At 33.6% G+C, this 13,016-nt stretch overlaps 1 protein-coding gene across 1 annotated transcript; it reads right to left on the reverse strand.

The window, feature by feature from the left end:
* Positions 1 to 2,552: 2,552 nt before the first annotated feature.
* Positions 2,553 to 8,819, reverse strand: LOC140826264 (pescadillo homolog). Its single transcript, XM_073188467.1, has 13 exons — positions 8,794 to 8,819; positions 8,625 to 8,710; positions 7,162 to 7,410; positions 6,941 to 7,078; positions 6,757 to 6,841; positions 6,554 to 6,661; positions 5,980 to 6,073; positions 5,582 to 5,868; positions 4,994 to 5,101; positions 4,207 to 4,328; positions 3,551 to 3,761; positions 2,985 to 3,191; positions 2,553 to 2,787 (listed from the first exon to the last, which is right to left on the reverse strand). Exons 1-13 carry the CDS (start codon positions 8,815 to 8,817, stop codon positions 2,698 to 2,700), a joined length of 1,809 nt encoding a protein of 602 aa, XP_073044568.1. The 5' UTR covers positions 8,818 to 8,819; the 3' UTR covers positions 2,553 to 2,697.
* Between the last annotated feature and the right edge of the window lie 4,197 nt (positions 8,820 to 13,016).

Consider the following 13,016-nt stretch of genomic DNA (forward strand, 5'->3'; position numbering starts at 1 on the left):
AGACTTCCCCTTAAACTGTCAAAGAAGCGCATAAGCTCACAAGCAAGATCGTTGCCTTGTACTATTTTATATCAAAATCGGCACATCAAAGTTCTCTTTCTTTCTTTTTTTCAAATATTGAGAAAGGCTTAAAGATTTGGATGGGATGACAAAACTAGACAAGTTTTCCAAGACCTGAAAAATATATGGTCGGGTTGTCCATCTTGGTGAATCTCGGGCTAAGATAAAAATTGTGGATCTACTTATCTGTCACCGAGCATGCTGTCTGCTCGGTCCTTATCCTAGAAAAAGGAGCAGACCGGAAGCCCGTGTATTATATAAGTCATTCCCTTAGAGAACCCGAGCTAAGATATACTGAGCTTGAAAATGTAGCTTTGGCATTGGTCACTAATATGAGAAAATTGAGACACTATTTTTTGTCTCATCCTATTATCGTCCTCACAAATAGTCCGTTGGGGAAAATCATGACCAACCAGACATCTCTGAGAGATTGATAAAATGAACAATAGAGTTCAGGGAATATGATATGACATATCAACCGAGGACTGCAATCAAGGCTCAAGCTCTGTCAGACTTCTTGACCGAGATGAATCAGCTCAGGTAGGAATGAAAGCAGCTTAGGAAGCGGGAGCCTTGATTGCAGTCAGATTGGATTTCCGGGATGGATATGTTGTGGTTAGAATGAAAGCAGCTCAGGAAGTGAGAGCCGCCCAGAGCATCATCTACTCATATTCACAATTGGTTACTCAACAGATGAAGGGTTCTTATGAAGTTCGGAAAGAAACATTGATGAGATATTTGAGACTCATTCAAGAGTTGTCGGAAAGCTTTACTGATTGGAGTGTGGAACATATTCCAAAGGAAGAAAATATAGAGGTCAATACACTTACTAAAATAGCATCCTCTTTCCGAAGTAAATGAGAAAATTGTTATTCACCACACCAAGCTGATATCTATGATAGATGTTGATCCGATGGCCCTCCCAAGAGGACACATGTATGAAACCCTTACTCAAATACATTTTGACATATCAATTACCTAATAACCCGGAATAGGCTCAGAAGATTAAGTAACAGTAGGGCATTGTATCGACAATCATTTCAAGGCCCAATGATCAAGTGTTTGACCGGAGAGGAAGCAAAGTATATACTCGGAGAAATTCATGAAGAGTGTTGTGGGGATCATCTCGGGACTATAGCACTGACTTGGAAAGCATTACTAGCTGAGTTCTGGTGGCCTACTATGACTAAAACTTTTAATTTAATTTTTTATTGAGATAAATAAATATTTAATAAATAAAAATTTGATATATAAGCTTTCGCTAATGACTTAATTGGTGTGTCGTGACCGAAACTTCAATCAACTTTCGATAAAATCTGAGTGAAAAAATCTACTTTAAGTTTTAAAGATAGACAATATTTAATTTAGCTTTTCTTATTATACACTTACATATTTAGTTAAATAAGACAACGATACCATTATTCAATAACATACATCTGAATCTAATCTAAATAACAAAAAAAGATAAAAGTATCATCAATAAATATCCTTTATAAAAATTGCATTTAGTGCATGAACCGACACAAAAGTGAATAAATAAAATCGCGAGAGAATATTAATATTAACATTTAAAAATTTTGGGGATATTTATATTTCAAACCTTAATATTTTGAAATAATATGCATCACCCATAAGTACATTAATGCACGCAGAAATATAAAAATTATTATCCAAATATTAATAAATAGTTACAATATCAAATTATTTTATATTTCTACTTTGAATAATATATTATTTTATGTAACAAATGCAGGATTGAAATTAAAAGAATCATAAAGAGTATAATAAAAATATAATTTTTTTTCAAAAAATATAAACAAAAAGTAAGTACTATGGGAAATGTTGAAAGCAACAATCAAATGTTCTTTATTGGGCTGATTGTGAATCAAAAGAGTTTCAGAGAATCGTGGATTAGTGCACATTTAAAGCAACTCATAAAAACAATCATCCGCATTATATTGATATATAGCATGTCTATCCATATCAAAGACATTTATTTAAGTTCAAAATTTATATATATTGAATATTTTTGGCAATATATTTTACGTTTTGAAAATATATATAACATATATACTAACAGGAGACAAAAAAATTTATATGAGACAATCTCACGGGTCGTATTTTATTAGACGAATCTCTCATTTGAATCATCCATGAAAAAATAATATTTTTATGCTAAGAATATTACTTTTTATGCTAAGAATATCTGTAGAATTGACTCGTCTCATATTCATGATACCATTTCACAATTGACATATGACATAATTGCACAAATAATCTGTGCTGTCAAATCCATTACCTTATCAAAATCTGTAACTATTGGTAACAAAAAAATTTAAACCACTATGGATTAATTCATGACAAATTTAATATGCCCGACTTTTGCTAATCGATAGGCAAACTAAACCTTATACACACCCCCTAAATCTAATATCTTTTCTCCACCAACTTTCCAAGGTCTCAAATTCGGAGCAGCAAAACAATACATAACATAATCAAAAAAGATGAAGCATAATCGATAGATATATCAGTAGTTATCGCCAACTTAAATGCGAAAAATTATCGGGCACGTACATAGTAATAAATAACAAAATTGGGATCCGGGATTACATGCTAAAGGCCTTGAAGAGTAAAACTTCAATCAGATTTTGATTTCATGGCTTCAGCTATCCTTTTCTGACGTCCCTTTATTTGTTGTTTGGCAATCCGTTTCCTTGCATGGCCCATCTGAACAGAACCCCATATGAGCGATATATGATTGAAATTCTCAAATGTAAAAAACAGAAAACACGCCTGCAAATTATCCAATCTAGCTTAAAGATTGAATTACGTATATCTTAAAGAAAAGAAAACTGTAAGCATTAAAGATGCTGATTTTCACGCAACAAACCAAGACACGAAGAAACACTTTGCGACTGTCTTACATCCATCGCATCATAAAGTTTTTGCCGTTTACGAGACATCAACATCTTTGACATATTGGCTTCATCCGCAGCAATTTGATTAATATCAGGTGCAGTTTCTACTTCCGCATCATCCTTGCCTTCCACTTCATTGGAGACAACAGAATACTGAACACCTTGAAGTTCTAGGTTCAGTTCATGATGATACTGTTTCTCCAGAATTGCCATCTGGATCCAGAAATTATTGAGTCAAATATTTTTCGAAGCTTCAACAGATAATTTGGCCATGAAAGGTTAATTCGTACAGAGAGGAATAACAGATCATATTATGCACAACCAAAATAAACCACTTGCATACGTGGAAGGGTAGGAAGATAAGAAAATGCGCACACTTTGGTTGAGATGCAGAAAATATCTCATCTATTTAAACTTTGTGGACCATTAAACTCATATAATAACCTCTTCGTTCATGTATGCTCGTCTAGTAAAATACTTGGCCAAAGAAAGAAGCCAGAATTTCAGAGAACCAAATGGATCACTCTATTAAAAATACCCCTTCTCAAAAATCAAAACCATGATGCCATTACCTTCTGTTTTATCTCAGCAGCTTCAATAGCTTGTGCCCGATCAATGATACCCAGTAAACTCTGAGGGTCATCCAAATCTTTTCCAGCGCCAGGCAAAGGTAGGACTTCTTTTCTTGCAGCAGCCTTCAGCCGTTGAATAGCTTCTGCATATTCAGGAACATGACCTTCTGCTTCATTGTCAACAAATGGAGACAAATGTGGAGGAGGTACACTGTAAATATTCAAAAATCACACATGCAAAGCGTTAACATCATCATAATGAAAGAGGCTAACCAAGTGTATTCAATAAACTGTAAAATCAAAACAAAAGAATGCCCCATAAGGTGATACAAAATGGTCGATTCAATAAACTAGTGCAAGCTAGTAACTTTTTTACACAACCTTTCACCGAACTGGGGCAATAAAAGTATAAAAAAATTCAACAAGAATCTCCAACCATGACATTAAAAGTGGACCAAGGCCAATCCTGAAGGCACCTTTTTAGCATTTTCATAAATTTCTACACCAAGATCAGGCGCACATCAATTATTAGCCTGCATAATGGCGCAAGCTGTAGCTCATGCTATAAATAAGGAATTAAAGGCATAAAAGCATAGAACAGAGAAGTAAATGGGAAACAAAATTAAAACAGCAAAATTAATTGTTGCTGGACCTACCATCCCACCATGTATTTCTCAGTTGGCAACAATATGCGTGCATTTACAGAGTCATAAACCCACTGTGGCTGGATATAATCTCTGGATAGGAACTTGTGCTCCTGTGTTGGCCTATCCACAACCTGCTCGTAAATGCAACTATGAATCGAGACATAATTTAAGAAGCTCTCAATAGGTACAGGTAAATTTGAAACAAAAGCAATACAAAATAGTCGCCAAAATGCTAAAAAATACCAACTAATCGAGTAGACACCTCTGAACTTTCACACTATTTCCAGGAAATCAAATGTAAATTATGTTTCAGATATCATTATAGTGTCTCTAATTTCTTGTGGGTAGAGTGCCAAGAGCGTACTCTTACCATAAAATCCAACCAACCTCTCATTAAATTTGCACAAGGGTTGAGAAACCAAAAAAAGTACCCTCAAATCGTACTACATATCTGTAAATGGCCCAGGAAACTCATAGTTTCCAAAAACAACTTGCTATTCATTTTGTCCTCTTAATTGCCAATTGTTCCCAAATTCACACGCTTAAGCCCCTTCACATTTTCTCATCTCGGTTGTTCATATATATATATTGGAGATACAGAAGAGAGGCCAAAAAAAAAAATAACGAAATGATGATTTTAGTTTTTAGAGAATACATGAACGTTGTGCCTAAGAAAAACACCTTTACATACACAAATGCACATAAACAGCGAATATGGATCTAGAACACAAAAACAACAAGGTTTATTCCAGCTTGTGGTGCATGAGTTGTGTTAAAGGCAGAAGAATTGGTGGACCTGATGAGTAATGCTCTGGTCAGACTCCTCAAGTGGAGCTCCTTCACCTTCCCAAGAAACAGTGCCACCAAACGCAGGGATTATAAGTAGCAATGACTCTCTAGGAACCTGTACAATCATAGTCATATCACTAAAGGTGTTATAGAAGAGAGAGTAAATCAGGGAGAAAGGAGAAAATCCATAGACTACACATTACCAGGAGGTCCAGGACAGGGGCATTCGACAGAAGGGAAGACAACAAAAGATGAATGACATTGGAGATAATTCGCCATTGACATCAATGAATATTAAATAACAGCCCATATCACTAATGCATACACAATATCGTTGATTGATATGCATTTGTGGGAAGAGGATCATTGTGGATCCAGAGCCATATGGTAATTAAAGTATACAGAGTGGATTGTCTTGCTTTTTATTTGCCAATTTTCACTCATGGCCCGTCATGTAACAGAAAATACAAATAACAGTTACATATCACAATGTTTCCATAAGTAAAATACTAAGTTTGGCACTAACAAGAATTAATATCTCAGCTCATGACTCAATTTCATGTTCTTGAAGAGATTTTCAAGCATAACATCTCACCTCACGACTCAAGAAGAATTTCCTGCTCTTGAAGAGATTTTTACAGTCCCTTGTTTCGGAATCCTCTTCATCCTCCTTTGCAGCATCTTCAACAAGGTTCATCAAAGCACCGGGTTCATTAGAAGGAAGTTGTTGTTGAAGTTGGGCAAGTCGAACTTCAGACTCATCAAGTTTTGTCCCCTTCTGTTGGATCTCAGTTTGCTCAGATTCAGATGAAACTATAGGTGAAGTCTTCTTTGAGGAACCATGAGCATTGGCATCAAAGAATCTTGACAGGGCATAAAGATCTGCATCAACTCTTAACAGAATCAATAACAGTATAAAGCAAATTGAGGCACTTCAAAACTTTAAGTTTATATTATTTTCCTATAATTAAGATAACAACTGATAAATAGTACCTGCAGCTAGAGCTTCCAGCCTAGGATCAAGGATGGGAGGATATTTTAAGTTGATTGAACTATAGAGTTTATAGTTAACAAACGCGAGGAGTGTCTGCATCCAAATAATACCAAAAATCAACATTAGGTAATTGAAAACACCCACAGACTACTAGAACAAATAATGAGTTTTAAATCCATTCACTGTGAATTTTAGGAAAAACAAGGAATTAAAAAATTTATGAAACCTAAAAAGTTCTTGGATTGCGATCATTAAAGTAAAAATATAATCTAAAATTATTTCAATAAAATAATGATCAACACAAAAGAGCTTAGTGTCCAAAATCAAAATAAAATTCAGCAGGTTGTCAAACATTCGAGCCTTTATTAGGTTGTTTTTGGCTGTGATCTGATATACTAACAACAAATTTAGGTCCAGCTGCCCACAACAAAAATCTTCACTTAGAGTAAACAGTCTAGCTTTTACCATAGAAATAACCATTAACAATAAGCTTGCTTTGGGTGGTATTCATGCCACCTCAATTGAGTGAATAAAAAAAGCATTCATAATCATTGGAAAGACTTGCAAACATACCTCATAAAATTCCAAAAAAGTAAGCAAGACTCTGTAATCAACTTCAGGCAGTACTTGTTGCAATGCATGAGGAGTTAACCATGTAATTTTTTGCCCTTCAACCTCTGCCTATTAAGATTAAAGGAAAAAGCTATGTTAAGAAAGCCCACAGCATTACGAGCAACAAATTACTGAAAGATTATCATCTATTGTATCTTATGTACCTGGTAATATATGCCTTTCACAGAAATGAATGTCTTCCTCAGTCTGTGGGTGCGAGAAATGTATGCCTGCCACTCATGACTCAACCTGCCCACAGACAAGATCAGCATTCACACAAACAAGAGCACTTTTCTGTTTTGCATATCAATGAAATCAATAGTCATCTTAACAATGAAAATCACTGACCTTCTGCAATTATGGATACGGTCAACCGGAATCTTTTCTCCATCTACCGCCCTATCCACAGCTGGCAATGCAGCAAACAGGTGTACCATACTAAGACAATCATCAAGATCCCTCAGCGCGTCAACGAATTTAGGATACCTAAATGCCAAGACCAAAAAATTAAATAAACTATTAGCAATAATCAATATCGTAGCCTAAAAATCAAAACTTGTCAAATTCACCTCTCTTTAATAAGCATATCAAGAGTGTAAGTAGGTTTCCTTGTCAAAAGCCGTTCAGCGAGATCTCTGTTCTTCTTTGATATGGCTTTTTTCACCTTCTTCTCATACACTCGCATATATCTCAATTTCTCCAGCAATGGCTCATGTTTGAGAAACATAATATCTTTCATGTGATAATAAGAATGATGGTTTCCCTTCAACTTCTTCTTGGGTTCCCGAGGAAAAACACCTTTTAGGATGCATAATTTCCTGTAGAATGGCCTAAATTAAATTCTCTGAATAGAAATAAAAATTTTGTAATTTTTATAGCAGAAAAAAAGAATGCACATCACAAAGTCTAGATCAAAAAACTTGGAAAACCTTTCGAGTGCGTGGTTTCATGAGTATAGAACAAACCAGGTAGAGATATAAACCAATCTTTGCATATAATTAACAACTTTTCATTGCAGCAAAAACTCCATTATTAAGACAGGGATGGAAAACACTTGAGGAAGTATAAAAAATTACAGGAATATAAAAAAAATACCTGCAGAAGTTAAACTTGATACATACCCAGGAAACAACAAAGTTATCATTATCATCACTGAAAATGCTCGACTTTAATTGTAAAGATAAAGAAATTGCAAATTAAACTCAAAACAGAAACCAAAATCAAGGGATTCTAATTGCAAGAAATTAATGAAGATTACTGTAAAACAAGTCAAGAATAAAAATTACACCTCTGAAGACTCGTAACTTCCTGAATTATGTATTAATATTACCACAACTTAATTAAAAAGACATGTATAAAAGCATCACAAAATTTACAGAAAAATAGAGCACGACTCTGAGAAAACAAATAAAAATAATCACCGATAGGCAAGAATCAGGAAGAATTTTAAAAAAAACATCCATAAACATCGTAGCCATAATTTGAAAACACTCTTTAGTCCAGTCAATTTCTGCCAAGCATTCAGGGTTCAGCTAGATAATTTCCCAAAGCCATCACAATTTTGAACCCTCGAGTATAGGAAAAAAACAAATGTTAGGCTTTGAAATTTCTCGAATTATGAAATAAACTTAAAAATTGAACTAGAAATAATATTCAAACGAAGTCAATAACCTGAAAAATGGAAGGCTGACTTGAAGATACATGCCATTTCAGTTCAAAACAAATATCATTGCAAATCAACATACCATCCGGAAGCATAATCTTAAATTATTTTGCCTAATATTTAATAAATCGCGCAAAACTAAGTTTACTCTATCAATCTGATGCACGTTTTCATCCTAATGAACTACCACCAGCTCATGGCTAGCCGGAAGCGGGCCCCTAAATAAAGGGGCTTGGCCGCCCCTTGTTTGTACGTAGCTAGGCTTGCTGCCTCACTGCTCTAAATATATGATTTTATTATTTCACGCGATTCATCCTGAAACATGCCATTTTGGTTCAAAATGCCAAAGAAACAGAAAGATTCAACAACCTGAAAACTGGAAGGCTGACTTGAAGGTACTTTATCGCCTGAGATCTCGTCACATATTTGGCGGCGTTTCCTTCCTTCTTCTTGCCCTTAATAATATCAAAGAATAGAGAAAATTAGTCCGATTATGGTGTGTGCGAGAGAAGGAGGTGGTGGTGAGAAGAGAACATACGGCGGGTCTGTAGTGCTTCGACATATCGGCACACGGCGGAAAAATGAGGAAAAAGGGAGTGATGGAAGAGTTTATTAAGAAAAAGGGATTGAAGGTAATTTATTCTTTTATCTTTTGTTTAAAATTTGTTTAAAAATTAATTTTTTTATTAGTGTATATAAATTTTATAATTTAATTAAATAAAAAAATTTACTCGACTCAATCTTTCTATCTTTTTCGACTCAATCTTAGATTTCAATTCATTCTTTATCTTTACAAAAAATACTTTTCTTCTCAATTTTTCATCATCTCATCTTTTGGTTAACAATTAACCACTAACAACAAATCCAAATAAAAAACCATATATTAAAAAAAATTTATTTTGAAATCTGAAATTTATTGAATCTCGTCAGTCTGAGTTTCACCCTGAATCGTGAAACCAAAGGTCATGTCACGACCCACGGCTTCATTACCTTGGGTCGCGAAACACAAGTCTTCACGACCCATGGGTCGTGAAGCACACGACCACAAGTGCTTCACGACCCAACAAGTGCTTCACAGTGAAGCACTTGTGCAAGTGCTTCACGACCCAAAGTTGGGTCGTGAAGTGCTTCACAGTGAAGCACTTGTGCTTCACGACCCAAAGTTGGGTCGTGCAGCACAAGACCCAGGGTCGTGATTTCACGACCCTCGGGATCGTGACTTGAAGATTTCACGATTCATGGATCGTGATACGATCCATTAATTTTAAATTTTTATAATTATTAATTTTTGTTTTGTTTTAAATTTATATAACTAATAATATTTTTATTTGTTTTTTCTTTATATGTTTACTTTCTCGCTAAACTTGGAAAGAATCAATTTTTTGAATGCAAGTTAACTTTAGGATCAAGATACGTTGAGATCTGTAAGAAGATTATATCATTTTTAAATGAGAAAGAGATAGAATATTTGGTAATTTAATTTTATGTGCTAAGGATTATAACAATTTCAATCAAAACTGAGTCGACGGTTATGACTCGTCACAAAATTGGGTCGAGATTATACTCGACCCACGCGACCCACCATATATATATATATATATATATTGTAACAGATGGGTCGAGAAGCATATTATTACAAAATTTGTTAAAATTTTTAGATAATTATAAAATTTGTTAATATTTACATACAATAAACATTAAGTTCATATGCTTTGATATACATTCATTACATTAAAGTGAATATGTAATGAAATTTGTTATGAATTTTTTAGTTCTATTATTATAAAATTTGTTAAGAATTTTAGTAGAATTATAAAATTTGTTAATGTTTATATACAATAAACATTAATTTCATATATTTCGATATACATTCATTAAAGTGAATATGTAATGAAATTTGTTATGAATTTTTTTAGTTCTATTATTAAAAAATTTGTTATGAATTTTAGTGGAATTATAAAATTTGTTAAGATTTTTAGTCGAATATAAATTCAACACACATTGTTAGAATAAGAGATACATTCTCCTATTTGTTATGAATTTTTTAACTAACATACTTAAATTATAACATATAACTAATGTTTACACAAATAAATTTTTTTATATATATTTACATTCTAATCATATATAAAGTGAATTATATATTATAAAATGATCAAAACTTAAAAATATCAAAAATTTCTACCCACTCGACCCATCTCGACCCAAACTCGACCCAAACCCTAAACCCTAAACAAAACCCTAAACCAAACCTCTAACATTATCACTCGACCCACTCTTTTTATTTTTTTTATTTAAAAAACATAAAACAATAAAAAAAATTTAGAAGAGTGGGTGGAACACTCTTCATTTTATTTATTTTTAAAAAAATAGAAGTGTTATTTAAAAAAAAATTATTTAAAAAAAATAGAAGTAGAAGAGTGGGTCGAGTGGGTCGAGAAGAGCACGACCCACTCTTCTACTTCTATTTTTTTTTAACACACTCTTCCATTTTTTTTTAAAAAAAAATTATTTTTTAAAAAGAAAAAAAATTAGAAGTAAAAGAGTGGCCCACTCTTCGTTTAATAAAAAAATTGGCAAAAACTTGTGTGAGACGGTCTCACGGGTCGAATTTGTGAGACGGATCTCTTATTTGGGTCATTCATGAAAAGGTATAATTTTTTATGCTTAGAGTATTAGTTTTTATTGTGAATATGGGTAGGGTTGACCCGTCTCACAGATTAGTATCCGTGAGACGGTCTCACATGAGACCATCTCAAAAAAATTTATACGTAAAAGAGTGGCCCACTCTTATTTTTTTAACGAGCTAATTAATGATGTTATCTAACTAACCTATTCAACTCCCTTTTCTCGATTTAAAAAAGTCAAAATCCCTTTTATTTAATTAAATTTTAAATGGATCGTATATTTTTTATTGACCCGGCACACGGCAGAGTAGCGGTAAAAAAAGCGGTGTTTTCTGGTAGGATGGAATGCCTACGCGATGGTTTTATGGTTTGGATCGATAAACCCTAATCGCAATGGGCCGGGTCTAAGGTCCGGAAAATCAATGTGCCCAAATTACAAGGAGGATCCGGTCCACTAACAGAACAGAACATATAATTTATTTATTACTTCCAAAAGTATAAATCGTGGGATCGCGAGGGATATCCAGTAGTATAAATTTAAACTACGAAAGGATGTGTTTGGGCTTTTTGATTAATCAGAGTGGATTTTTAATGATATATGATACCCATAAGAGCCCGGGTCATATATTAAATAGATATCTCAAATCAATGTCAATTTGCAAGATGAATTCACCTGCCCGGGACCGGAAGTCAGGGCTCTCTTATAAGACGGTGTCGCACTCGAGTGCAAACGAAAACGGTTTTTAAAAACCGTTGCCGTAGAATTTTTTTAAAATTATTTGTAGTATTATAATACACTACAACAGTTTTTCGTAGAACGTGTACGACAACGGTTTCATGAACCGTTGTCTATTAGCGTGTATTTTTGGACAATAGACAACGGTTTTTAAAAACCGTTGTCTATTAGCTTGTTTTTTTGGGCAACGACAACGGTTTTTAAAAACCGTTGTCTATTAGCGGTTTTTTTTCGAGCTACGACAACGGTTTTTAAAAACCGTCGTCGATTAGCGTGTCCTTTTTGGCCTACGACCACGGTTTTTAAAAACTGTTGTCTATTAGCTTGTTTTTTTGTTGGTCTACGACAACGGTTTTAAAAATCGTTGTCTATTATTGTATTTTTTTGGGCAACGACAACGGTTTTTAAAAACCGTTGTCTATTAGCGGTTTTTTTTCGAGCTACGACAACGGTTTTTAAAAACCGTTGTCGTAGAATTTTTTTAAAATTATTTGTAGTATTATAATACACTACAACAGTTTTTCGTAGAACGTGTACGACAACGGTTTCATGAACCGTTGTCTATTAGCGTGTATTTTTGGACAATCGACAACGGTTTTAGAAAAAGTAATACTCTACAATAGACAACGGTTTTTAAAACCGTTGTCGTAGACCAACAAAAAAACAAGCTAATAGACAACAGTTTTTAAAAACCGTTGTCGTAGGCCAAAAAGGACACGCTAATCGACGACGGTTTTTAAAAACCGTTGTCGTAGCTCGAAAAAAAAACCGCTAATAGACGTTGTCGTTGCCCAAAAAGACATGCTAATAGACAACGGTTTTTTAAAACTGTTGTCGTAGCTCAAAAAAAAAACAAGCTAATAGACAACGGTTATTAAAAACCGTTGTCGTAGCAAAAAAAAAAACACGCTAATAGACAAAGGTTATTAAAAACCGTTGTCGTAGACCAAAAAAACACGCTAATAGACAACGGTTTTAAAGTGAATTATATTTTTTAACTAACATACTTAAATTATAACATATAACTAATGTTTACACAAATAAATTTTTTTATATATATTTACATTCTAATCATATATAAAGTGAATTATATATTATAAAATGATCAAAACTTAAAAATATCAAAAATTTCTACCCACTCAACCCATCTCGACCCAAACTCGACCCAAACCCTAAACCCTAAACCCTAAACAAAACCCTAAACCAAACCTCTAACATTATCACTCGACCCACTCTTTTTATTTTTTTATTTAAAAAACATAAAAAAATTAAAAAAAATTTAGAAGAGTGGGTGGAGCACTCTTTATTTTATTTATTTTTAAAAAAATAGAAGTGTTATTTAAAAAAAATTATTTTAAAAAAAATAGAAGTAGAAGAGTGGGTCGAGTGGGTCGAGAA

This window comes from Primulina eburnea, chromosome 3, assembly GCF_022965805.1.
Source record: "Primulina eburnea isolate SZY01 chromosome 3, ASM2296580v1, whole genome shotgun sequence".
Classification (NCBI taxonomy): Eukaryota; Viridiplantae; Streptophyta; class Magnoliopsida; order Lamiales; family Gesneriaceae; genus Primulina; species Primulina eburnea.

What these genes read in the sequence shown, in the direction of transcription:
- LOC140826264 (XM_073188467.1), bottom strand. Translation starts at nt 8,817, where the DNA reads ATGTCGAAGCACTACAGACCCGCC. An exon ending in CTTTTTTGGAATTTTATGAG is followed by an intron (nt 6,074 to 6,553) that starts GTATGTTTGCAA and finishes ATTTGGATGCAG; the next exon opens with ACACTCCTCGCGTTTGTTAA. An exon ending in GCTGGAAGCTCTAGCTGCAG is followed by an intron (nt 5,869 to 5,979) that starts GTACTATTTATC and finishes GAGTTGATGCAG; the next exon opens with ATCTTTATGCCCTGTCAAGA.